At 54.3% G+C, this 25,157-nt stretch overlaps 1 protein-coding gene and 1 long non-coding RNA gene across 10 annotated transcripts in view; one reads left to right on the top strand and one right to left on the bottom strand.

The window, feature by feature from the left end:
• Nucleotides 1-1,465, bottom strand: part of LOC115071046 — a 17,167-nt gene extending 15,702 nt beyond the window's left edge. Inside the window, exon 1 of the long non-coding RNA XR_003850148.1 lies at nt 1,397-1,465. This is a non-coding gene — a long non-coding RNA (uncharacterized LOC115071046). The remainder of the gene's footprint in view (nt 1-1,396) is intronic.
• On the top strand, nt 343-24,581 carry Abca7 (ATP binding cassette subfamily A member 7). Of its 9 annotated transcripts, none has more exons than XM_029565462.1 (48): nt 343-446; nt 1,068-1,309; nt 1,512-1,584; nt 1,661-1,754; nt 1,900-2,041; nt 2,696-2,808; nt 2,917-2,993; nt 3,294-3,374; nt 4,217-4,427; nt 4,508-4,647; nt 5,113-5,229; nt 5,443-5,604; nt 5,839-6,056; nt 7,346-7,522; nt 7,820-8,042; nt 8,183-8,404; nt 8,488-8,689; nt 8,999-9,109; nt 9,599-9,770; nt 10,056-10,187; nt 10,271-10,410; nt 10,517-10,654; nt 11,496-11,683; nt 11,767-11,824; nt 12,437-12,735; nt 13,971-14,019; nt 14,248-14,340; nt 14,414-14,568; nt 14,871-14,995; nt 15,084-15,182; nt 15,361-15,648; nt 15,747-15,779; nt 16,070-16,247; nt 16,327-16,496; nt 17,362-17,539; nt 17,653-17,768; nt 18,008-18,152; nt 18,231-18,354; nt 19,177-19,306; nt 19,380-19,500; nt 19,583-19,645; nt 20,925-21,031; nt 21,290-21,431; nt 21,658-21,792; nt 21,932-22,035; nt 22,178-22,270; nt 23,985-24,225; nt 24,321-24,581. In XM_029565462.1, the coding sequence occupies exons 3-48, from the start codon at nt 1,519-1,521 to the stop codon at nt 24,474-24,476; spliced, it is 6,528 nt and encodes a 2,175-aa protein (XP_029421322.1). In that variant the 5' UTR covers nt 343-446; nt 1,068-1,309; nt 1,512-1,518; the 3' UTR covers nt 24,477-24,581. The 9 variants fall into 9 exon arrangements, with proteins under 9 accessions (XP_029421322.1, XP_029421321.1, XP_029421323.1 ...); XM_029565461.1 differs by having other exon boundaries at nt 1,406-1,584; XM_029565463.1 differs by lacking the exons at nt 343-446; nt 1,068-1,309 and having other exon boundaries at nt 1,449-1,584; nt 23,985-24,201.
• Nucleotides 24,582-25,157: the final 576 nt, after the last annotated feature.

Here is a 25,157-nt window from a genome sequence, read left to right as displayed (position 1 = left end):
TAAATTAAAAAATAATGTAAAATAAATTTTAGAGTCCCTGGGAAGAGAGGACTGAGGGGTCTCCTGCAGGGAAAAGCTGTAGTATTGCGGGCGAGAATTCACGTGGGAGTCTTCACCCGCTGTGGCCCATGGGTGTGTCCCGCGTGAGAGTGCTCCCCCCGTGGGCGGCTGGGATGGCTGCCACCCAAAGTGATGAAGCAAAAACCGCGCGGCCACTTTAAGAAACCGGGCTCCGCGCGCCGCTATAGTCCCGCCTCCTCCAATGGCCCAGGCGCGTGACTGGCAGGACCACTGACCAATAGGCAGCGTGTAGGGCGGGCTCTGGCTGAGCCCTTGGCCTGGGTAGCAAAGGGCGTCTGCTCCAGGGGAGGGGCCCTTCTTAAAGGGGCCGCGCGCTCCCTGCCGCTGCCGGGCGGAGGTAGAAGGAGCTGAGCGCCCCCGGAACGGTGAGGGGGACCCCAAGAGGGTGGAAGGTGAAGACTGGAGAGCAGGGGGTGCCGAGGTGGGGACGGGTGGGCGGAGTCTCGTTCCCTGATCACCAGTGCCAGGTGAACCCCGACTTTACCTCGCCCTTCCTTACCCTTCCCGCGAGAGTGGGAAGGATTAATCACTGATCCCCCCGGCAGTCTAGGGCATCTCTCTGGTCACTAAGGGGGTGGGGGAACCATCATCGTCCGACACTGCAGCGCCCCACATTCCAAAGGACGTCGGTCCCCCCAGATCACTAATCCACTTTGTAGAAGATGAGTCGCCCCAGGGTGGAAGCCACTCGTGCCCAAGCAGATTAAAATTGGTCAACTTCCTGCTCCCCTGTCAGCCTCAGTTTCCTGGTTTGTCGGTTTGTATCAGGAAGTAGACTAGAGCCAGACAGTTCTGGAGGAAAAAAAAAAGACTGATTCAGGAATGGCTGGTTCCAGGAGCCTGCCCTTGCCTCTTAATTCCGAAGCTTGAGGTTGTCTGAGCCTTAATCTACAAGGCTGAGCCTTGATACCTAATGTAGGGCGTTCTGTGACCTGGTTCCCGTGGCTTTGCTTCCTTTTTGAGGCTCAGTTTCCATTTTTGTACAGTGGGACACCAGCCGGGCGTGTGACGTGGTCCCCACAGTTCTCACTGTGGGTCCGTGAGGGGCAGACGGACCCGGTGACCAAAAGGGTCAGGTGGAGCCCGGTGACCAAAGCATTAAGCCGAAGCTCCGCCTCCTGCGAATGCGAACAGGGTGTTCAGGACCCCCAACTTTCAGCCCCTACAAAGAACAACAGCCCTGCCAACCAATCAGCTACGAGGACGGCTGCGGTCCTGGCTCCCATTGGTTTGTTACACCCCGGGGATTTCCTTTATCCAGTGCCTAATGTTTGCCTGCCAGGCTTTCATGAAGATTCTCAGAGCGCCCTCCCACCCCGCCCAGGGATGGGAGGATGAGGATCAGAGACCGACAGCACGTTCCCCGACGTCGCACAGCACGCCCTCGGCCTGACCTTCGTCTTCACCCCTCCGCTCTGTCCCCCTTCCAGAGTCATCATGGCCTTTTGCCCTCAGTTGGCGCTTTTACTTTGGAAAAACTACATTTATCGCAGGAGACAGCCGGTAATGCCCGGGGATGCAGGAGGAGGTGGAGGGAGATGACAGGTGTCAATCACCATCTCCCACACATTCTCTTCAGATCCAGCTACTCGTGGAACTGCTGTGGCCCCTGTTCCTGTTTTTCATCCTGGTGGCCGTTCGTCACTCGCACCCCCCAGTAGAGCACCACGAATGTGAGACCTACTGTATGCATGGGGTGGGCAGGGAAGCTGTCCCTGGGAACTGATAGTGAGCTCTCCCATCCACTGAGCATGCAAATCTGGACCAGGCTGGTCACAGAGGTGGACAGTGTCTGAGCTGCTGTCTCCCCCCACCCAGGCCACTTCCCCAACAAGCCACTGCCATCTGCAGGCACGGTGCCCTGGCTCCAAGGACTGATCTGCAACTTAAACAACTCTTGCTTCCAACATCCAACGCCAGGAGAGAAGCCAGGGGTCCTGAGCAACTTTAAAAACTCCCTGTGAGCACAGTTAAAGGGTGCAGCCAGCTGGCTCTCTGTTTTTTGTTTGTTTATTTTGTTTTTTGTCTTTTTGAGATAGGGTCTCCCTATAGCCCCAGCTGTCCTGGAACTCACTATGTAGACCAGGCTGGCTTTGAACTCACAAAGATCCGCCTGCCTCTGCCTCCCAAGTGCTGGGATTAAAGGTGTGTGCCACCACACCCGGCTCAGTTTTTTTGTTTTTTTTTTTTCAATTCTAAATATTTATTTTTATTCTATGTTCATAAGTATTTTGCCTGTATGTACATGAGTGCGCCTGTGCATCCGATGTCCTTGGAGGCCAAAAAAGGGCATCAGATGCCCTGGAACTGGAGTTATAGATGGTTGTTAGCCACCATGTGGGTGCTGAGAACTGAACCTGGGTCCTCTGTAAGAGCAGCCAGTGCTCTTAACTGCTGAGCCAGCTCTGCAGCTCCCGCATTATTTTGTTGTTGTCATTTTTGTTTTGTTTTAGAGGCAGGGTCTCCCTGTTGCCCCAGTTGGCCTAGAACTCACTATGTAACCCAGGTTAGCCTCAATCTCACAGAGATCCACCTACCTCTGCCTGCTGGGTGCTGGGATGACAGGCGAGCTCTGTTCGCCAGCCTTCATCTTCTGTCTGATCTCTGTCCCCAGGGTCTCCCGGCTCCTGGCTGATGCCCGCTCAGTGCTGGGAGGCCGCAGTGCCCGAGACACACTGGCTGCTCTCAGGAAACTGTTGCCATTGCTCAGAGCTGCGCAAAGTGAAGGTAAAGAGACAGGGACTCAGAGCCTCAGTGTGCCTGACAAGGACACTCATAGGGGTAGGCTGTCATGTCAAGCTGGGCTTTGCCTGATGGAGCATCCCGGCCCTGCAGCTTGGCTACAACAGAATGACCAGCCAAATGAACAGCCCATGCTGACCACAGAGATCCTGGAGACGCTTCTGAAAAGGGTAAAGCCGGGTTGGCATGGGGGTACCCAGTATGTGGTCTATAAAGAGCCCTTCCCCTCTCAAGCCTTTGGTTCCTGGTTTTATACAAGGGAGATGGTGAGGGAGGGGGACTCAGTGCGCAGAGTGGCCATGGCTCAGTGTGTAGAGTGCTTGTAGCTCAGTGTGTAGAGTGCTTATAGCTCAGCGGGTAGAGTGTTCTTCCAGCATGCATGAGGCCCTGGGTTCATCCCAGCACCAGGGAAACTAGGCCTGATGGCACACAAATGTCATCCCATCTCCACCCCTGCTGTTTGTCCACAGGCTTCCCTGGTGTCTGCAATGGGGCAAGCCCAGGACCCCCTGGCCCGCTTTCTGGATGCTGCTAAGGACTTTGCCCAGGAGGTGAGAAGTCCCCACGTAGCTCCACCCCAGCCAGGAAGCAGTGTGCACACAGCTCAGGTGGGAGGTATGGGCTGCATCCCTCCCCATTCATACTGCAAGTTAGAAGCTCAGCGTGGTGCTATACATCTGACATCCCAGCATTTGTGAGGCTGAGGTAGGAGGAGTGTGAGCTTGAGGCTACCTTGGGTTAGAGTGAGAGAGCATCTAAATCGAAAACAAGGGCTAAGGATGTAGCTCAGTTGGTAGAGTGCTTGTAACTCAGTAGGTGGAGTGCTTGTAGCTCAGTGAATAGTGTGTTTGTAGCTCAGTGGGTAGAGTGTTCACCTAGCATGCATGAGGCCCTGGGTTCATTCCCAGAACCACATTAACCAGGTGTGGTGGCCCATACCTGTCATCCATCCCAGCATTTGTGAGGCTGAGGTAGGAGGAGTGTGAGCTTGAGGCTACCTTGGGTTAGAGTGAGAGAGCATCTAAATCGAAAACAAGGGCTAAGGATGTAGCTCAGTTGGTAGAGTGCTTGTAACTCAGTAGGTGGAGTGCTTGTAGCTCAGTGAATAGTGTGTTTGTAGCTCAGTGGGTAGAGTGTTCACCTAGCATGCATGAGGCCCTGGGTTCATTCCCAGAACCACATTAACCAGGTGTGGTGGCCCATACCTGTCATCCATCCCAGCATTTGGGGGTTATTGGCAGGCAGATCAGGAGTTCAGGGACAATCTGAGCTACTTTGTGTGTTTGGACTACAGCTACGTGAGACCCTGTGCTAAAAAAAAACAAACAACAAAGAAAATGGTGCTGGGGTGGTTTCTGGGAAGGTGGTCAGCACCGTGGTCATTTCTCCTTAGCTGCTGACCCTGCCCAGCCTGATGGAGCTCCGAGGTCTGCTGCGGAGGCCCAAAGGGATAGCTGGGCCCCTAGAGCTGATGTCGGAAGCCCTGTGCAGTGCCAAGGGGCCTAGCAGCCCAGGTGGCCTCTCCCTCAATTGGTATGACGCCAGCCAACTAAGCGACTTCCTGGGGCCTGAGCTGGTGCCTACCCTGCCTGATAGCAGCCTCAGTGAGTCATGTGGTTGGGCCAGGTTCCCCATGATCATACAGGGTGTAGGTTTGGGGAGCCTCATCTTATCCTCATGCCAGGCCCTGCCTGCTCTGAGTTAATGGGAGCACTGGATGACCACCCACTATCACACCTGCTCTGGAGGCGCCTAAAGCCACTGATCCTTGGAAAAATTCTGTTCACACCTGACACAAACTTCACCCGGCAGCTCATGGCACAGGTGAGATGGACCAGAGGGGAACAACGGAGCCTAGAATCCCCCAGTGAGGGACTGCGGTGTAGGTCAGGGATAGAGTGACAGCCTAGAATCCCCTGTGAGGGGCTGGGGGCATGGCTCAGGGTAAAGTGACAGTCTAGAATCTCCCAGTGAGGGTCTGGGGGTGTGGCTCAGGGGTAGAGTGACAGCCTAGAGACCCCAGTGAGGGGCTAGAAGTGAGGCCAAGGGGCTGAGTGACAGGCTAGAATCCCCCAGTGAGGGACTAGGGGTGGGGCTAAGGATTTGAATGACAGCCTAGAATCACCCAGTGAGGAGCTGGGGCCATGGCTGATGTGCTTTAGGGCAACAAACTGTGTCCAAAATACTAAAACAAGAAAAGGAAAAGTTTCAGAGACTGAGGGGCAGGGGCTACTGTCCTGTCAGAGCCTGGGTGTATGGGATGAGGCTGACCCCGTGTGCCCAACATAGGTGAACCGGACCTTTGAGGAGCTTGCACTGCTGAAAGACCTGCCTGAAGTCTGGGGGGTCCTGGGACCCCAGCTCTTCAACTTCATGAATGACAGCTCAAATATGGCCTTACTCCAGGTTGGCTGGGAGGGGGTGGCTCCTCTGGGGGGGTGTTCTGGAGGTGCAAAGGGGTGATGGACAGGTTTAAGGGAAGATGGACAGGTAGGAGGGGTGATGGACAGGTGGGAGGAGTGATGGACAGGTAGGAGGGGTGATGGACAGGTGGGAGGAGTGATGGACAGGTGAGAGGTGTGATAGAGACCCCCTTTAACCTCTCCTGCCCCGTCCCAGAGGCTGTTGGAGGTTAGAGGGCAGAGGCAGCTGAGCCCCAGAGGCCAGGCGCAGGTGGAGGCCATCAGAGCCTTCCTGGACCCCAGCCGGGGTGGCTACAGCTGGCGGGAGGCCCATGCAGACGTGGGGCACTTGATGGGCACCCTGGGCCAAATCATGGAGGTGAGGAGTACCATGGAGGGGGGATCTAGAGGAAACAGACTGATCCTGCCCTGGGGATGGATCTAAGACACATCTGACTCTGCTTGGGTCTGAAGGGGGAGCCAGGTCCAGGGATGTGGGCACCAGGATGTGAGGAACCCAGGGGTGTGGTCACCAAGCGTGTGAGGGGCCCAGGGTGTACGCACCTAGGGGAGGATAGGGAGCTGAGGCACCCTGTCATCCTGGCCTCTACAGTGCATATCCCTGGATAAGCTGGAGGCAGTGCCCTCAGAGGCGGCCCTGGTGTCCAGGGCGCTGCAGCTGCTGGGTGAGCGTCGCCTCTGGGCAGGCATTGTCCTCCTGGACCCCGAGGACCCTCCAGATCCATCGAAGCCTTCAGCTCCCAGCCACCTGCGCCTCAAGATCCGCATGGATATTGATGATGTCACCAGGACCAATAAGATCAGGGACAAGTGAGGGGCGGGACCACATGTGGTGGGTGGGATCAAGGATCTGTCTATTGGAGGTGAGGAACTGTAGTGGAGGGGGTGGGACCAAAGGACTCAGATAAGGAGTGGGGCTAGGCTAGTGCAACAGTGGGGTAGCCTAGAGAAATGGAGTAGTGTGGCTATCCAAGTGCAATCGTAGGCTATCCCTATGCAATAGGGAGCTAGTCTAGTGCAACAGGGGACTAGTCCAGTATGGCAGGGCAGTGGCTATTCAAGTGCAATGGTGGGCTAACCTAGTGCAAAAGTGGGCTAACCCAGTGCAACAGGTGGTAGACCAATGCAGTGGTGGAGCTAGCCTATTGTAATGGAGGCCTAGCGAAGTCCAAAATGAGTTACCCTAGTGCAAGAGGGCTAGCCTAAGGCAACAGTGGGCTAGCCTAGTGTAATGGGCTATCCCAATGCAAGGGGGCAGTGAGGCAGTGGAACTATTCAAGTGCAATGATCTGACTAGCCTATTGTAAAGGGGGCTAGCCAAGTGCAACAGTGAATTAACCTAGTGTAATGGTGACTAGCCCAGGGCAACAATGGGCTTTTCTGATGTAACAGGGAGGGGGCTAGCCAAACACAATGGTGGGGATAGCCTAGTGTAATGGGGGTGCTAGCCAAATGCAATTAGGTCTAGTCTAGTGCAATGAGGGGCAAACTAAGAGCAATGTGGTCTAGCCTAGTGTAATGGAGGACTAATCTAGTGAAACAGGGCAGTGGGACTAGCCAGTTGCAACAGTGGGCTAGCCCAGTGTAATAGGGTACTAGCCCTCTGCAGTGGTGGATAGCCTAGTACAATTGGGTCTAGCCAAGCACAATAGAGGCTAGCCTAGTGCAATGGGAGGGTCTAGCTAAGTGCAGTGGGGTCTAGCCTAGTACGCTGGGGTTAGCCAGTTGCAATGGTGGACTACCCCAGTGCAATAGGGGTCTAGCCCAGTACAATAGTGTGGCTAGCCTGAGGCAGTGAGGCTAGTCAGGTGGAATGGTAGCCTAGCCCAGTGCAACAGGAGGCTAGCCTAGTACAATGGGGAGAGCTAGCCAAGTGCAACAGGGCAGTTCCTCAGTGGGCTAGCCTAGTACACCAGAGGCTAACCTAGTGCAACAGTTGTGCTAGCTGAGAGCAGGGTGAGCTAGCCAAGCCAAGTGCCCTTATTGAACCTGTGAGAGATAGGGCAGAGCTGATTGTGATGGACAGTCGTGCCACCCCCCCCCCCGCCCCCAGTTTATCCATTTTCCTCCAGCTTACCGCTGCACCGATGGTATCCTAGGTTCTGGGACCCTGGCCCATCCGCCGACCCTTTCACCGACTTGCGCTACGTGTGGGGCGGCTTCGTGTACCTGCAAGACCTGCTGGAGCGGGCCGCTGTCCGCGTGCTGAGTGGCCGCGACACTGGCACAGGCCTCTACCTGCAGCAGATGCCTCACCCCTGCTATGTGGACGACGTGTGAGCCACAGTCCTGTTCCTTCTCCCCCAACTGCCAGTCCTGGGGCTGAAGAATGTGCAAGGCTGCCGGGGGCTCTATGGTTTAGAGGGACCCCTACCTTTCACTTTTTGGGGTGCAGGGGTCCTCCAGGTTTAGGGTCGCCCCATGCAGAGGGAACATGGCCTGTGCTGGGAGCTGAGACCTCCCAGCACTTTGGGGTGCAGCTGAGCCTTGAAACCCCAGGGTGACACATGCATAAGTGCACGATGCACAGGTGTTGGGGTCTCCATCTGCACCCCTCTGTACCGCGGCCCCAGGTTCCTGCGCGTGCTCAGCCGGTCTCTGCCTCTCTTCCTAACCCTGGCTTGGATCTACTCGGTGGCGCTAACTGTGAAGGCCGTGGTGCGGGAGAAGGAAACGCGACTGCGGGAGACCATGCGGGCCATGGGGCTGAGTCGCGGGGTGTTTTGGCTCGGCTGGTTCCTCAGCTGCTTGGGACCCTTTCTGATCAGCGCGGTGCTGCTAGTGTTAGTGCTTAAGGTGCGCGGGCCTCAGGGATGCAGGCTGAGAATGGGTGTACCTTTGGTGCAGCGCACATCCTCTGTGCGCATCTCCCCACCCCAGGGGTAATCCTGGAATGAGATCCTGATCTCTTTTTTTTTTTTTTTTTTTCCTCCCAGCTTGGGGACATCCTGCCGTACAGCCACCCCATCGTGGTCTTCCTCTTCTTGGCGGCCTTTGCCGTGGCCACTGTGGCGCAAAGTTTCCTCCTCAGCGCCTTCTTCTCCCAGGCAAACCTGGCTGCAGCCTGTGGGGGCCTTGCTTACTTCTCTCTCTACCTGCCCTATGTCCTGTGTGTGGCCTGGCGCGAACGGCTGCCCGTGGGAGGCCGTGTAGCCGCGGTGAGGAACAGATCCCACCTGGCCAGGGAACAGACACCCCCAAGGTGTGCAAAGCCCCCTGACGCAGCCCACCCCATCCCCAGAGCCTGCTGTCCCCTGTGGCCTTTGGCTTCGGATGTGAGAGCCTGGCGCTGTTGGAGGAACAGGGCGAGGGTGCTCAGTGGCACAATTTGGGCACCGGACCCGCGGAGGATGTGTTCAGCCTGGCCCAGGTGTCTGGTTTCCTCCTGCTGGATGCTGCAATCTACGGCCTTGCCCTCTGGTACCTGGAGGCTATATGTCCAGGTAGGTAGAAGTAGGAGGGGCTCTGGGCTGGGGACACACCTGTTGCAAAGCACAGTGGAAACTGGGCCAAGGGGTGGGACTTTCCGACTAGAGTGTGCCTGGGTAGGAGAGACCGTATTGTAAGACCTGGCTCAGGCTAATGAGTTCCAAGAGGTAGGTAGCTTCCTGGAGGATGTGCATTGGTGCTGGGATCTGAGGTAAGGTAGTGGATGAGATTTTCTGAACCTTTCTGTTTGGATGCCCTGCTTGCAGGTGCATGGCCAGACCTTGTCACACTTCATGGGTATGCTGAATGTTGTTCTCCCCTAGGCCAATATGGGATCCCTGAACCATGGAATTTCCCCTTTCAGAGGAGCTACTGGTGTGGGCCTGGACCTCCAAAGGGTCCTGCCCTAGCCCCTGACCGACAAGACCCCAAGGGTAAGGTCCGATGTCTGTCAGTAACTGATGATTTGACTCCCAACACCCCATCCCCTAATCCTCCCTACCCACTTCACCTCTATTTCCCCCAGAGAAAGAGTTCCTGAAGCCCTGATCGGATACCCTCCCAGGGTGTTGTGCTTATTAGACTGTCACTCTATCCTGAGCCATGTCCTGAGCCCCTCACTGTGAATCCTAGGCTGTCACTTTACCCCTGAGCCACGCCCCCAGCCCCTCATTGGGGGATTCTAGGCTGTCACTCTACCCTGAGCCACGCCCCCAGCCCTCTGTTACTTTTGATTTTGAGACAGGTCTCAGTTCTTTGCCCAGTCTGGCCTTAAACTCATGGCCCTCCTGCCTCAGTCTCCCAAGTATAGCTAGGATTACACCCTGAGCCACCACATGTAGCTCCCTCATTGGGACCCCCAACTCTACTGAACAGCTGTGCGGACTTCAAAACCCACAACCAACCCTACTGTCCCTTCACAGTGCTGGTGGAAGATCCACCACCTGGCCTGATTCCTGGTGTCTCCATTCGAGGCCTGGAGAAGCGCTTTCCAGGCTCTCTGCAGCCAGCTGTGCGAGGGCTCAGCCTGGACTTCTACCAGGGCCACATCACAGCCTTCCTGGGTCACAATGGAGCGGGCAAGACAACCACACTGTGAGCCACTAGCCACTATTCTGCCCTCCCAGGCCTCAGTTTCCCCATCTGTTGGGGGGTTATCCATTAGAGTTGGAGTTCTCCCAGGTGCACAGTGAAGGCAGGAACTGGGTCCAACTTGGACAGACAGTAGCAGGAAGAATATATAGTTCCTCTGAGCCTCAGTTTCCCTTCACTATAAAATGGGTACAAAGACCTCTTTAACCAGGGTATACAGTAAGTGCTCTATAAGTGTTGGTAGCCACTCTGTGAAGGGTTTCATCTCTGAGATCTTTGTACCTATAGGTCCATCCTGAGTGGTCTCTTCCCACCCAGTCATGGCTCGGCCTCCATCTTGGGCCACGATGTGCAGACCAACATGGGGGCCATCCGGCCTCACCTGGGCATTTGCCCACAGTACAACGTGCTGTTTGATATGTATGTCCCCGTGGGCAGGGAGGGTGATGGTGGGAGGGACCTGGAATCTCTCAGGAGCCACTGTTTATCACCCCTGGCTACAGGTTGACAGTGGAAGAACACCTGTGGTTTTATGGACGTTTGAAGGGTTTGCAAGCAGCTGCTGTGGGCCCTGAGCAGGAACGTTTGCTGCAGGACGTGGGACTGATCCCCAAGCGAGACACACTGACACATCACCTCTCTGGTGAGCCAGCCAGGGGAAGCTACATCCACCAGGGGAGGGTAGTAGAACACCGGGGACAGACTCTGCTTACGACTGGGTGGATCACAGTGTCACTGTCCTCATCCAGGTGGAATGAAGCGGAAGCTGTCTGTGGTCATTGCGTTTGTGGGAGGCTCCCGCGTGGTTATCTTGGACGAGCCCACCGCTGGTGTTGACCCTGCTTCCCGGAGGGGCATTTGGGAACTACTGCTTAAATATAGAGAAGGTGGGAGTCTGAGATGGGAAAGAGGTCAGAAGTTCCCTGGGTTCTGATCCAGGTGGGTGGCATGGTTTCCAGCTAGAGGGGCTGGAGAGATGCTCAGTGGTTAGGAATACTCCCTGCTCATGCACAGGACCCAGGTTCCATTCCCAGCACCCACATGGCAGCTAACAATTGTCCTTAACTCCAATTCCAGGAGATCCAATACCCTCTTCTGGCCCTTGTGAGTAATGCACACAATGTGGTGCCCTTACATGCAGGCAAATACTCATACACATTAAATAATTAAAATACAAAAAGCTTTATAAGGCTAGGCATGGTGGTGCATGCCTTTAATTCCAGCACTCAGGAGACAGAGGCAGGTGGATCTCTGTGAGTTCAAGGCCAGCCTGGTCTACATTGTTCCAGGCCAGCTGGGGCTATAGGGAGACCCTGTCTCAAAAAGATTTTTTTTTAAAAAAAGCTTTTTAAGTATGAAATGCCAGGATTTTAAAATTTTGGTCCAATTTATGTGTGTGTGTGTGTGTGTGTGTGTGTGTGTGTGTGTGAGTGTATTGCTTGCATGTATGTAAGTGCACCTGTGTCATGCAATGCCCATGGAGGTCAGAAGAGGGTGTTGGATCCCCTGGAACTAGAGTTAGGGACTGTTGTTAGTCGCCATGTGGGTGCTAGAAATCGAACCCAGGTCCTCTGTAAGAACAACCAGTGCTCTTTATCACTGAGCATCTCTCCAGGCCTGGAATGGAGTTTTGAGGCGTGCATAGGAGCTTGCTGCATGGGGTTACAACTTCCTGGGAGATACCACAGCTGGGGACCCTGAGGGTTCATCCAAGGTTTCCACGCCCAGGTCGCACACTCATCCTCTCCACTCACCACCTGGATGAGGCAGAGCTCCTGGGAGACCGTATTGCCATGGTGACAGGTGGCCGTCTCTGCTGCTGTGGGTCCCCACTTTTCCTACGTCGGCACATGGGTTGCAGTTACTACCTGACACTGGTGAAGACACATCTGGGTCTCAACATCCATGACTGGAAGGTGAAGGCAAAAAAGCTCACCCCTTAGCCCTGTCCCCACACCGTCTGCCTGCCATGGACCAGTATCCTTCTCCATCTCTGCAGGGGGAGAGCCAGGACCCAAGACTGGAAGAGGGGCCAGACACTGAGGTCAACCTAGCTGGTGAGGCTGGACTTGGGGACCTCCAGGGAAGGAATTGGGGGTGCACCAGTCACTCAGTTCATAGCAACAGAGCTCAGGACACCAGACAGAACCCCTGTCTTCCGATACACCTGGACCACCAGCTCTTTTTCTTAATATTTTATTTTTTTTCTTTTACGTGTACTCGTGTATTGCCTTGCGTGTAGGTAAGTGCACCAATGTCATGCAATGCCCACGGAGGACAGAGGAGGCTGTCAGATCCCCTGGAACTGGAGCTAGGACAGTTGTTAGCTGCCATGTGGGTGCTGGGATTCGAATCCAGGTCTTCTGCAAGAACAACCAGTGCTCTTAACCACTGAGTCATCTCTCCAGCCCCTGGTTCTTTTTTTTTAATTAATTAGCTAATTTACTTTTTACTGTATGTGTATGAGTGTTTGCTTTCATGCAAGTGCATGCATGTGCAATGCCCATGGAGGCCAGAAGAGGGCGGTGGAGTTATGGTTGGTTCTAGGTCACCATTTGGGTACATGGAACCAAACCTGGGTCCTCTGCAAGAGCAGCCAGGGTTCTTAACTGCTGAGCCTCTCTCCAGCTTCAAGCTCAAATGTTCTTAACCCTGACCTCTGCCTGCAGGGCTCGCCCTCACACAAGGAGCTACAGAAGAGAGCAGCCAAGTCCTGGCTTCTGTTTCTACGAGGGCTCCTGATGTCTCCTCAACCATCACCCCAAGTGTACCCCACCTCCTGGCGTTGGTGCAGCACTGGGTGCCTGGGGCACGGCTGGTGGAGGATCTGCCCTCTGAGCTGGTGCTGGCACTGCCCTACAAGGGCGCCCTGGATGGCAGCTTTGCCTCGCTCTTCCAAGCACTAGATGGACAGCTGGGTGCACTGGGCCTCACGGGCTATGGGATTTCAGACACCAGCCTGGAAGAGGTGTGGGGTCTCTAGGGGCTTTGAGGGGTGAATAGGAGTCCACTTATGGATGACTAGGAGGCATTTAGGGAGGATGGATGGATCAGAAGTCTCTTTTGAAGGTTTTTTTTTGTTATTTTTATTATATGTGTATGAGTGCATTGTCTGCATGTATGCAAGTGCACTGTGTCATGCAATGCCCATGAAGAACAGAAAAGGGCATCGGATTCCCTTGGTACTGGAGTTAGGGACAGTTTGTTAGCCACCATGTGGATGCTGGAATTTGAACCCAGGTCCTCTACAAAAGCAGCCAGTGTTCTTGACCACTGAGCCATCTCTCCAGCTCTTCTTTTTAAATTAAAAAATTTATTTTTAATTAATTATGCATTTATGTGTACTTTATGTATATGAGCATTTTGCCTATATGTATGTGCATGAAATGCTCCCAGAGGCCAGAAGAGGGCATTGGATCCCCTGGAACTGGAGTTAGGGATGGTTGTGGCTGCCATGTGATGCTGGGAACTGAACTCGGATCCTCTGCAAGACCAGCTAGTGCTCTTAACCACTGAGTCATCTCCCCAGCCCCTGGTTCAAAAGTCTTTTGTAGGGGCTGGAGAGATGGCTCAGCGGTTAAGAGCACCCACATGGCAGCTACAGACCTTCCTTAACTCCAGTTCCAGGGGAATCCGAAGCCTTCTTCTGACCTCTGTGGCATTGCACGTCATGGGTGCACTCACATACATGCAGGCAATACACTCATACACATAAAATAAAAAATAATAAATAAAATAAAAAGTGTGTAAGACTACATTTTTGTAGTTGTTTTCTTTGTCATATTGTTTGCCTTCATAAATTCAGTTTGCACTTAAATTCCCAGCAATACAGGGTAGGTTGACCTTGCATCTAAGTCTATTCCTGTTGTCCTCAGGCAATCAGAATCAGAATTAGCACACAGCCCTCTCTCCCATTTGCATCCTCAAAAGTATCCCAATGGTCACCCTACATGGTGGCTAACAACTGTCTGTAACTTGAGTTCCAGGAGATCTGACACCCTGTTCTGCCCTCCGTGGGCATTGCACGACATGGGTACGCTTATGTATATGCAGGCAATACACTCATACACATAAAATAAAAAATAATAAATAAAATATATATTTTTTTAAAAGTCTCTTGTGGAGGCCTGGGGACAGATATGTATGGCAGGTTTCCTCCTGTACATCAGCTGTGGCTCTGAGTCCCCTACCCTGTCTCTGCAGATCTTCCTGAAGGTGGTAGAAGAGTACTCTGTGGACACAGACACAGAGGGTATGTCAGGGCCACATGACCCTTCAGCCCAGCCCTGGTCCAGTGTCAAACATGGCCTGAAATGGGTTCCCCATCCCTGGCCAGGTCTGTCCCCAACACAGAGTTCTTTCCTGGCTCCCATGTCAATTTTTCCCTCCGGATCTGGCCTCAGTTTGTTTCCCCCTTTGGGCTGTGACTTTGGCTTCCCTGGAGCCATGACCCCAATTCTGCACCCTGTTGGCCCTGCAGGTGACAGCTTTAGGCAGCACCCTCACAACCGCACAGCTACCCTGCAGCCCCAGACACAGCCAGAGACATCAGCCATGGAGAATGGGGAGCTGGGTGAGAACCCCACTTTGTCTGACTGCCATATGGGCCCCATGGTGCCAATGCTGACCTTTCTGTCCCCCCACAGCTGGGCTGATGATGGACACTGGGACCCTGAATGGCTCTGTGCCCCATGCCACAGGCCTTATACAAGGCTGGACACTAACTTGTCAACAGCTCCAGGCTCTCCTTCATAAGAGATTGTTGCTCGCTCTCCGCAGCCAAAGAGGCCTCTTTGCACAGGTGCTGGGCCAGAGCTAGGTGACAGACTTTGGGCACCTGTTTTCTGTGCTGGGTGCTGGCTGTCTGCTCTGTGGCTTCATTTGAAAACTGAAGCTGCCTTTAATTCCAGCACTCAGGAGGAAGAGGCAAGCAGATCTCTGAGAGATTGAGGCCAGCCTGGGCTACATAGCAAGTTCTAGGCTAGCCAGGGCTACAGGAAGACTTTGTCTCTAAACAAACAAAAAGACTTAATTGTGTGTTTGGGTGGTACTGGGGAGCCACGGCAGGTGGACAGAGCTGGCAGCTTACCCTGTCTCGCCTAGATTGCGCTGCCTGCCCTCTTTGTGGGCCTGGCCCTGCTCTTCAGTCTCATAGTCCCTCCTTTCGGCCAGTACCCTGCCCTGCGACTCAGCCCCACCATGTACAACCCTCAGGTTTCCTTCTTCAGGTGGGTGCCAGGCACAGTGGGTGGGTGACAGTGTGAGAGATGGGAAGGACATGGCCCTGGGGCTCAGCATTGACCCCTCATCTTACAGTGAAGATGCCCCAGGAGACCCTGACCAAACACAGCTACTGGAGGCACTGCTGGTGGAGGCTGGGCTTCAGGACCCCAGTGCACAGGGCACCACTGCCAGGTGAGGCCACCTGGACTCAGGTTCCCCTCTGAGCTCTGCCTTAGCTTCTCCTCTGGGCTCTGCCTCAGTTTCCCAACGGGTTCTGGTGGGTCTGCACCCTTTGCCTCCCAGGAATCTGGCAGCATGCATCTCCCAGCACCCCCTTGTCTGACACCCACTGCCCTTCCCCACCTCACAGAGTATCCGAATGCACACACATCCTCGTCTGCCAGTTTTCGGTCCCTGAGGTCCCCACAGATGTGGCCAGCATCCTGGTCAATGGCAACTGGACTGCAGAGTTTCCATCCCCAGCCTGTCAGTGCAGCCAGCCAGGAGCCCGCCGCCTGCTGCCTGACTGCCCAGCTGGGGCTGGGGGACCCCCACCACCCCAGGCCATGGCCAGTTCTGGGGAGCTGATCCAGAACCTCACGGGCCGGATCGTGTCGGACTTCCTCATCAAGACCTACCCGAGCCTGGTGCGCAAAGGGTGAGCACCCCTCTCCATGTGTCCAGGTTTGGGGAGGTTAGGGTGGGCTCTGCAACCCCCAGGCACATCCCTCTCCACACAACTCATATCTTCCACAGTCTGAAGACAAAGAAGTGGGTGAATGAAGTCAGGTAAGGTGGGACCTAGTGTGGGTGGGAAACCCTGTCCGATTGATTCTAATGTGGGAAACCCTGCCTGTTCCTAGCATGGGAGACCCTGTCCACTCCTAGTGTGGGAAACCCTGCCTGTTCCTAGTGTCGGAGACTCTGTCTGCTCCTAGAGTGGGAAACCCTGCCCTTTCCTAAACTTTGCCCATTCCCAGCAAGGGTGAGAAACCCTGCTCAATTCTAGGGTGGGAGACCCTGCCTGTTCCTTTCCCACAACCGTGGCCTGCCCTCACTCACCTTGTCCCACCTCACAGGTATGGGGGTTTCTCCCTGGGGGGCCGAGACCCTGCCCTTCCCTCAGGGCGTGAGGTGGCCCACACGGTGACAGAACTTCGGGCACTGCTGAACCCCCAACCCCGTGATGCCCTGGATCGTGTCCTAAGCAACCTCACACAGTGGGGGCTTGGACTGGACAGCCAGAATAGCCTCAAGGTGGGAGCAAGGCCTGGCAGGTGAGGGTGGATGGCCAGAACTGGATCCACGTGCATCTCATGACCCTCACTCCACCCAGATCTGGTTCAACAACAAGGGTTGGCATGCCATGGTGGCCTTTGTCAACCGAGCCAACAACGCACTGCTACATGCTCGCCTGCCACTGGGCCCTGCCCGCCATGCCCACAGTATCACTACATTCAACCATCCATTGAACCTGACCAAGGAACAGCTGTCCAAGGCTGCACTGTGAGTTGGCCCAGGAGCCCTCAGTGGTCCTGCTGAGGGGTGGTGGGGACTGGATTGGTTTTCTTTTCTTTCTTTCTTTTTTTTTTTTTCTGAGACAGGGTCTCTCTGTAGCCCCAGCTGATCTGGAACTCACTGTAGTAAACCAGGCTGGCCTCAATCTCATAGAGACCTGCCTGCCTCTGCCTCTGCCTCCTGAGTGCTGGAATTAAAGGGGTGTTCCACTATGCCTGGTTTAATCAATAAATCTTTAAAACTGGGCTTGGTGCACATACTTTTAATCCCAGCACTCAGGAGGCAGAGGCAGGTGGATCTCTGTGAGTTCGAGGGCAGCCTGGTCTCCATGGTGAATCCAGGACAGTTGAGGCTACAGGGAGACCCTGTCTCAAAAAGACCAAAAAAAAGACAAAACAAAACAAACAAAAAAACCTAGCAGGGGCTGGAGAGTTGGCTCAGTGGTTAAGAGTCCTGACTGCTCTGGCAGAGGACCCAGGTTCGATTCCTAGCACCCACATGGTGACTAACCTGCCTAAATCCACTTCCAGGGAATCTGACATCCTTTTCTGACCTCCGAGTGCACTGCATGACATGGGTACACTTACACACATGCAGGCAATACACTCATACACATAAAAAATATGAAAATAATATATTTTTTAAAACCCCTAACAACAATAAAGATACCTTCAAGCTCAGCAATGTCAGGCACCCCTGATTTTGTCCTATGTTTATCAAAGACCTGTACCTTACCCACCCATGTCCCCAAACTGCCCATGGCCTCTCCCTCCAACCATCACTCCTGCAGACTTGTGTCCCTTTATATCATGCCCCATTCTGCCACCACCAAACCTCCCCCTCCCCCTCCAAGGATGGCATCTTCAGTGGACGTCCTGGTCTCCATCTGTGTGGTCTTCGCCATGTCCTTCGTCCCAGCCAGCTTCACCCTGGTCCTCATTGAGGAACGTGTGACAAGGGCCAAGCACCTGCAGCTGGTCAGCGGCCTGCCCCCAACCCTCTACTGGCTCGGGAACTTCTTCTGGGATATGGTGTGTGTGGTTGCCTTCCTGGCAGGGGGTTGGCTGGTACTCAGCAAACCACAATCAGGGAGCAGAGGTCCTGCCCCTTCCCGCAGCTTGGGTGACACTCCTCTCCAATACAGTGTAACTACTTGGTGACCGTGTGCATTGTGGTGCTCATCTTCCTGGCTTTCCGGAAGAAGGCATACGTGGCCCCTGAGAACCTGCCTGCCCTCCTGCTGTTGCTGCTGCTGTATGGGTGAGAACCCCTATCCGTTAAGAGTCTTCCCTGACCACCCTTCTATGATGGGGGTGAGGAAGGATTCCACAGCAACTGGAGAAGACTCTGAGGTTGAAGAGGACCCCAAGCATGATCTGAATCAGTACTGAGCCAATGGGGCATAGAAGCTCAGCACATCCAGGCTCACAGCACAGAAGGGATGAGAAGTGGGGCAACCTCTTGCATAAAGTTACCCAGTGACCCTTGTCATCCCCCAGCTGGTCCATCACGCCACTGATGTATCCAGCCTCTTTCTTCTTTTCCGTGCCCAGCACGGCCTATGTGGTTCTCACCTGCATCAACCTGTTCATCGGTATCAACAGCAGCATGGCAACTTTCATCCTGGAGCTCCTTTCAGATCAGGTGTGATGCCCACTCAAAAGCAGAGCTGGAGCTGTAGGTTAGCCCATGTCCCACTCCACTCTACCTGTCTTTCAACAGAACCTGCAAGAAGTGAGTCGGATCCTGAAGCAGGTGTTTCTTATCTTCCCCCACTTCTGCCTGGGCCGAGGCCTTATCGACATGGTGCGCAACCAGGCCATGGCAGATGCCTTTGAGCGCCTGGGTGAGAACTAGTGTGGGGTGTGGGTGGTGAATGGTGCAGTTGGAAGTGCCACCTTTGAGTTCACTTAGTACACAGTGGGGATGCATTGTCCCTAGGGGGAAAATTTTAGGTAGCACCAAAGTTTGGACAAGTTAAAGGTGAAAATAGGTGATTATATACAATGATTATATACAATGTCGTGTGTGTGTGTGTGTGTGTGTGTGTGTGTGTGTGTGTGTTTGGTCTTCTTGAGACAGCTGTCCTGGAACTCACTATGTAGACCAGGCTGGCCTTGAGCTCACAGAGATCTGCCTGCCTCTGCCTCCCAAGGTGTGTGCCACCATGCCTGGCTTATATCACATTGCTTTTTTTTTTTTTGTCTTTTTGAAGCAGGGTCTCCCTGTAGCCCCAGCTGTCCTGGAACTCACTATGTAGATCAGGCTGGTCTTGAACTCACAGAGATCTGCCTGCCTCTGCCTCCTGAGTGCTGGGACTACAGTCGTGCACCACCATGCCCGGCTATCACATTGCTTTTTTAAAAAATGTATTTATTTTTATTCTATGTGGATGTTTGCCTGCATGTATGTAATCGCACCATGTATGTAATGCCCACAGAGGCCAGAAGAGGGCATTGGATTCCTAGAACTTGAGTTACAGACACTTGTTAGCTGCCATGTGGTGCTGGGAACCAAACCCGGGTCTTCTGCAAGAATAGCCAGTTCTTTTAACCACTGAGCTGGCTCTCCAGCCCATCAGTCACTCTTCTTGAGTCTTGGATGATCAGGAGAGTGTGCCAGATACCAAACCCCCTAAGATTGAGTCCCTTCTTTCATCCCCACACAGGAGACAAGCAATTTCAGTCACCCCTACACTGGGAAATCACTGGCAAGAACCTCTTGGCCATGGCAGCCCAGGGGCCCCTGTTCCTCCTCTTCACGCTCCTGCTCCAACACTGCAGCCACCTCCTACCACAGTCAGTGGGAACCAGGGGAGGGTCAGTGGGTGGTCTGTGTCCTTCCCTGCATCTATTTATGAGTCTGTATTAGACCCAGACTGAAGCTGCTGCCGCCCCTGGGGGAGGAGGATGAGGACGTGGCCCAAGAGCGGGAGCGAGTGACCAGAGGGGCCACACAGGGGGATGTGCTGGTACTCAAGGATTTGACGAAGGTGGGCATGGGGTAGAGGGCCGGGCAGGGGGAAGGTAATAGAATCATGCATTGCCCTTTCTCAAGTAATCACTCCCCTGCAGGTGTACCGGGGACAGAGGACCCCAGCCGTGGATCGCCTGTGCCTTGGGATCCCCCCTGGGGAGGTGAGTCCATTGCAGAGAACCCAGTGCTGTGGCTGGCAGAGGATGTAGGTTGACCATCATTTATTGAACACCTTCTGCATGCTTGGCATCCTTTATTAAGCCCCTTCCATGATCCTGTTTTATTAAGCAAGTACTGTGCACCCATCACTTTTTATTTTTTGTGTGCATGAGTTTTGTTTTTTGTTGTTGTTGCTGTTGTTGTTTTTGTTTTTCCTTTTTTCTAAAATTTTTGATCTTTTTGAGACAGGGTCTTCCTGTAGCCCCAGCTGGCCTGGAATGTACTCTGTAGACTAGGCTGGCCTTGAACTCACCAAGAGTTGCCTGCCTCTGCCTCATGAGTGCTGGGATCAAAGGTGTGTGCCACCACTCCCAACATGTATATGAGTGTTTTGCCTGTGCATGCAATGCCCATGCAGTCCAGAAGAGGGCCTTGGATCTGCTGGGGTTAAGGACAGTTGTTAGCTACTATGTGGGTGCTGGGAACCCAATCCAGGTCCTCTGCAAGAGCAGCCAGTGCTCTAAACTGCTGAACCAGCTCTCCAGGCCCTGTTTGCTAATTTTTGAACTCTTGTTTTTGTGATGCTGGGGATGGTGCCTAAAGCCTCAGGCATGGTAAACAGAAGATCTACCCCTAAGCCATGCCCCAGCCCCTCACTGGGGGTTCTAGGCTGTCACTCTACCCCTAAGCCATGCCCCAACCCCTCACTGGGGATTCTAGGCTGTCACTCTACCCCTGAGCCACACACCCAACCCCTCACTGGGGGACTCTAGGCTGTCACTACCTCTATACCTCAACCATGAGCTCCTATTTGAGCCAATAAGCCCTCATTAAGCACCTACTGAATGCTCACATTTTTGAGCACTAGTTGTGCTCACCAAAGATTTGTTGAATACCACTTATGTGCTGGTCAACTTTTGTTAAGCACTAACAGCATGTATTGGGCTCCTAATGTATTCATATCTGTATCAAGTACCTATTCCCAGCAAAACTTTATTCAGCACTTGCTACCATTTCTCCAAGCCCCTCTACTAAGCACTTACTCTATGCCAGAAAACACTTTTCCCTACTGAACTAAAGGCACCTTGCTTATTAAACACACCTGGGAGCAAGACGCGGCAATACACACCTGTCACCCCAGCACTAGGGAGGTGGAGGCAGGAGGATCAGGAGTTCAAGGTCATCCTTGGCTACTAGTGAATTCATAGCTAGCCTGGACTACATGAGACATAGATGTAGCCTCAGGCCTTGGTCAGTAAGGGGTTTGTGGGTTCCTTGTAGTGTTTTGGCCTGCTGGGTGTCAATGGAGCGGGAAAGACATCTACATTTCGTATGGTGACAGGGGACTTGCTGCCCAGTGGTGGTGAAGCAGTGCTGGCCAGTCACAGGTGAGGGGCTTCTGAGGGGGTGCAAGCACCCTGAACCTCTAGTTCTTCCCAAATCCCCATCCTATGAGCAGACAGGGCCCCCCACTTGCCTTGTCCCTCACACCTCTGTCCCTCTGTGCATGAATGGATGTCCTGGGACATCTGTGCGCTGGGCACTCTGACCAGTGAACTAAGCGGCAAACAGCCACGGGGTTCTTGTGGTCCTGCGTGGGTGGGGGATGAGCACCTAGTCTCATTGAGCCTCTTGGCCCCACATAGCCTAGCCCAGGAGCCAGAGGCAGTGCACCGCCACATGGGCTACTGTCCTCAGTCTGATGCCATTTTCGACCTACTGACCGGCCGGGAGCACTTGGAGCTCTTTGCCCGCCTGTGCGGGGTGCCTGAGGCTCAGGTGGCACAGGTAGGCACGCCCTGCCACACTTTCCCTGTGGCCACGCCCACTATCGCTCCGGCTCTGATCACACTCTGGTCACACCCACTCTGACCCCATCCACTCTCATTTTGGCCCCATCTACACCCACTCTCTGACCTGCCCACCCTCACTCTGGCCCTGCCCACACCCACTCTGGCCCCACTTTACATCCACTCTGGCCCGGCCCACACCCACCCTGGCCACTGCCCTGCAGACGGCCTGCTCAGGTCTGGCGCGCCTGGGCCTTACGAGCTATGCAGACCGAACAGCAGGCACTTACAGCGGCGGCAACAAGCGGAAGCTGGCGACAGCGGTGGCACTGGTGGGAGACCCCGCCGTGGTCTTTCTGGTGCGTGGGAGCTGGTCCAGAACAGGGTGGGGTCCGGGTGGGCGTGGCCCTTATGGGCGTGGTCTCGTGGGATGGATGGGGAGGGGCCTGCCCCGGGCTGGGCCTGGCACTGGGTCCCATGGCCTGTCCCCCACTTCAGGACGAGCCCACCACAGGCATGGACCCCAGCGCCCGCCGCTTCCTGTGGAACCGCCTGCTGTCGGTAGTGCGCGAGGGCCGCTCAGTGGTGCTCACGTCGCACAGGTGAGGGCAGATGCAGTGTGGGATTCTGCAGGGTGGAGAGGTGCTGACTTGGGGGTGGTTCCCCGGCTCCGGGGTGGCACAGGATACCTGGGAGCCGGGGATGGACGGCAGGCAACCTGGCCGCACCACACTGTCCCTGCAGCATGGAGGAGTGCGAAGCGCTTTGCACGCGCCTGGCCATCATGGTGAACGGCAGGTTCCGCTGCCTGGGCAGCGCCCAGCAGCTCAAGGCCAGGTGAGCCTGGGATGGACAGGTGGGTCGGGCTGCGGGCGGGGCCTGGGCAAGGGGCGTGGCCTGGATCATGCGTTGTCCCTCCGTGCGGCGTGGCAGGAGACGTGATCTGATAGGGGACACCCAGGCTGTGGGCAGGGTTTGCAGGGCTAATCAGGTGTGTGGAAGAGCAGCCTGGAGAGTTGAGGGTGTGGCCACAGGCGAGTTTGACAGGAGTTAGTGAGTGGAAGGAGCTTGTATGGGATCCTAGAGTGTGGGCGGGGTTAGAGGGCATGAACAGGGCTAGGTGAAGAGCTGAGGCACAGGCTTAGAGAATTGAGTCACTTGTAGGGGTGGGGCCAGGAGGGTCCGTGGGTGTGGCTTGTCATGGGAGCGAAGTCACATGGAGAGGGAAATGTGTCATTTGTAGGGGTGAAACCAAAGACAATTAAGAATGATGGGGGTGGGGGGGACTGGAGAGATGGAACAGCAATTAGGAACACTGTTCTAGCAGAAGACCTGAGAATCCCAGCACCCACGTGGTAGCTAACAACTATCAGTAACTCCAGTTCCAGGGGATCCACGGCCTCCTCTGTCCTCCATGGGCATTGCATGACACGAGTGCACTTACATGCATGCAGGCATTACACGCATACACATAAAATAAAAATAATAAAATATTTTTCTTAAAAATGATCTCAGCCGGGCATGGTGGTGCACGCCTTTAATCCCAGCACTCGGGAGGCAGAGGCAGGCAGATCTCTGTGAGTTCAAGGCCAGCCTGGTCTACATAGTGAGTTCCAGGACAGCTGGGGGGCAGGGAGACCCTGTCTCAAAAAAACCAAAAAAAAAAAAAAAAGTAAGAGTGTTGTGAGGGGGTGGAAGGCTTTTGAGTGTCTGTGGGCAGAACTAGGTCACAGGGGTGTAGGGGCAGAGCCAGACAATGTTAACAGTTCATGGTGGGGGCTATTCTGCAAGCCAGCCGCATGGATAGAGAGTTGATCCTTCCTAAGAAGGAATCAGAGATAATGTAAGGGTGTTATGGGGTGTGGGTGGGGCTAGGGCATGAGGGGCAGAGCCACACACATAGGAAAATGAATCATTTGTAGGGGTGGGACTACATAGAATTTAATGGGTGCTTATGGGGGTGTGGGTGGGGTCAGAGTGGGTGTGGATGGGGCTAGGTAGCAAAGGGCCAAGCCACATAGACAGGAGGTGTCTTTTAGGGGCAGAGCCAGACAAAGGAAGTTAGCCTAGTGTAATGGGGTCTAGCTAAGTACAGTAGGGGAGGAGTCACATGGGTGGGGGTTCCATTGTGTAGACAGAGTCAGAGCAGGTATAAGAGTACTATAGGGTTGTAGGTGGGGTTAGAGCACCTATGGGTGGGGCTAGATCAGGAGAGGAGAGGCCACATGGATAAAATGTAGACTCTTCACGGGGTCCAGCTAGAAAGTCAGGGTGTGGTCACAGGAGAGGTCTTCAGTTTTCTAAATGGAATCCAGGGAGGTGGAGTGTGTCCATCCTTGGACACAAGTGGGCCAGGTCAGGTGAATAAACATGGCCACAGAAATGAGTGGACATGGCTTCTGAGCAGGGCAGGGCAAGGAGGAGCTGGAGAGGGTCCAGTTGTCCAGGACAGGAGAGAGACAGGCAGGGTGGGTGCAGGGAACTTCTAGGAGCTTCTAGAAGTGATGAGGAAGAGGTCTTGAGTCCTGGTCCTGATCCCTCCCTCCTTTAGGTTTGGGTCTGGCCACACGCTGACCCTCAGGGTCCCACCAGACCAGCCTGAGCCAGCAATGGGCTTTGTGATGGCTACATTCCCAGGGGCCGAGCTCCGGGAGGTGCACGGTGGCCGCCTGCGATTCCAGCTGCCTCCTGGGGGTTGCTGCACCTTGGCACGTGTGTTCCGCGAGCTGGCTGTGCATGGCAAGGACCACAGTGTGGAGGACTTCTCTGTGAGCCAGACCACGCTGGAGGAGGTGGCCACAGCACCAAGACTGGGCCTGGAGGGAAGGACTTTGGGGGTACCAGTCTGGGCTGACATCCCTTCCTGTCCCCTCTATCCACCTGCCAGGTATTTCTGTATTTCTCCAAAGACCAAGGGAAAGAGGAAGAGGAGGACAGCAAGAGACAGACAGGAGCCCATGAGGTTTCCACACCAGGCCTGCAGCACCCCAAAAGTGTCAGTCATTTCCTGGAGGACCCCAGTTCCATGGAAACCATGCTATGACTGTTCCCTCCCTGTGCTGACCGGAGAGGTCAGGCCAAGAATCCCCACGACATACATGGCTCCCCCAGCACTGGCATCTCTGGAAATAAAGAGGATGGAGAGAGAGATGGTGCAACTTTGTTTATACCCGGAGGGTGGTGACCGTATGAAATCTCAGCAGAATTTTTAAAAAAGATTTAATTTAATTTAAAAATTTTTATTTACTTAATTTTTTTATTTTGTGTGTTTGCATGTATTGCCTGAATATGTGTAAGTGCACCTGTGTCGTGAACAGAGACCAGAAGAGAGCATCGGATCCCTGGAACTGGAGTTACCGATGGTTGCTAGCTGCCATATGGGTGCTGGGATTTGAACCTGGGTCTTCTGCAAGAACAGCCAGTGCTTTTAACCACTCAGCCATCTCTCCAGCCCCTATTTGTTTATATTTTATGTGTATGAGTGTTTTGCCTGCATGAATTTAAGTGTTCCACGTCATGCAATACGTGAGGAGGCCAGAAGAGGGTGTCTGATCCCCTGGAACTAGAGTTACAGACAGCTGTTAGCCACCATGTGGGTGCTGGGAACCAAACCCAGGTCCTCTGTAAGAGTAGTCAGTGCTCTTAACTGCTAAGCCAACTCTCTGGCCTATGTGGGCTGACTTTTGCATGCAGAGCATGTGTGTGAGTCTGAGATCATAGAAGT

Source organism: Nannospalax galili, unplaced genomic scaffold (genome assembly GCF_000622305.1).
Source record: "Nannospalax galili isolate Female #2095 unplaced genomic scaffold, S.galili_v1.0 scaffold77, whole genome shotgun sequence".
Lineage (NCBI taxonomy): Eukaryota > Metazoa > Chordata > Mammalia > Rodentia > Spalacidae > Nannospalax > Nannospalax galili.
This window is presented reverse-complemented; position numbering and strand designations above follow the sequence as displayed.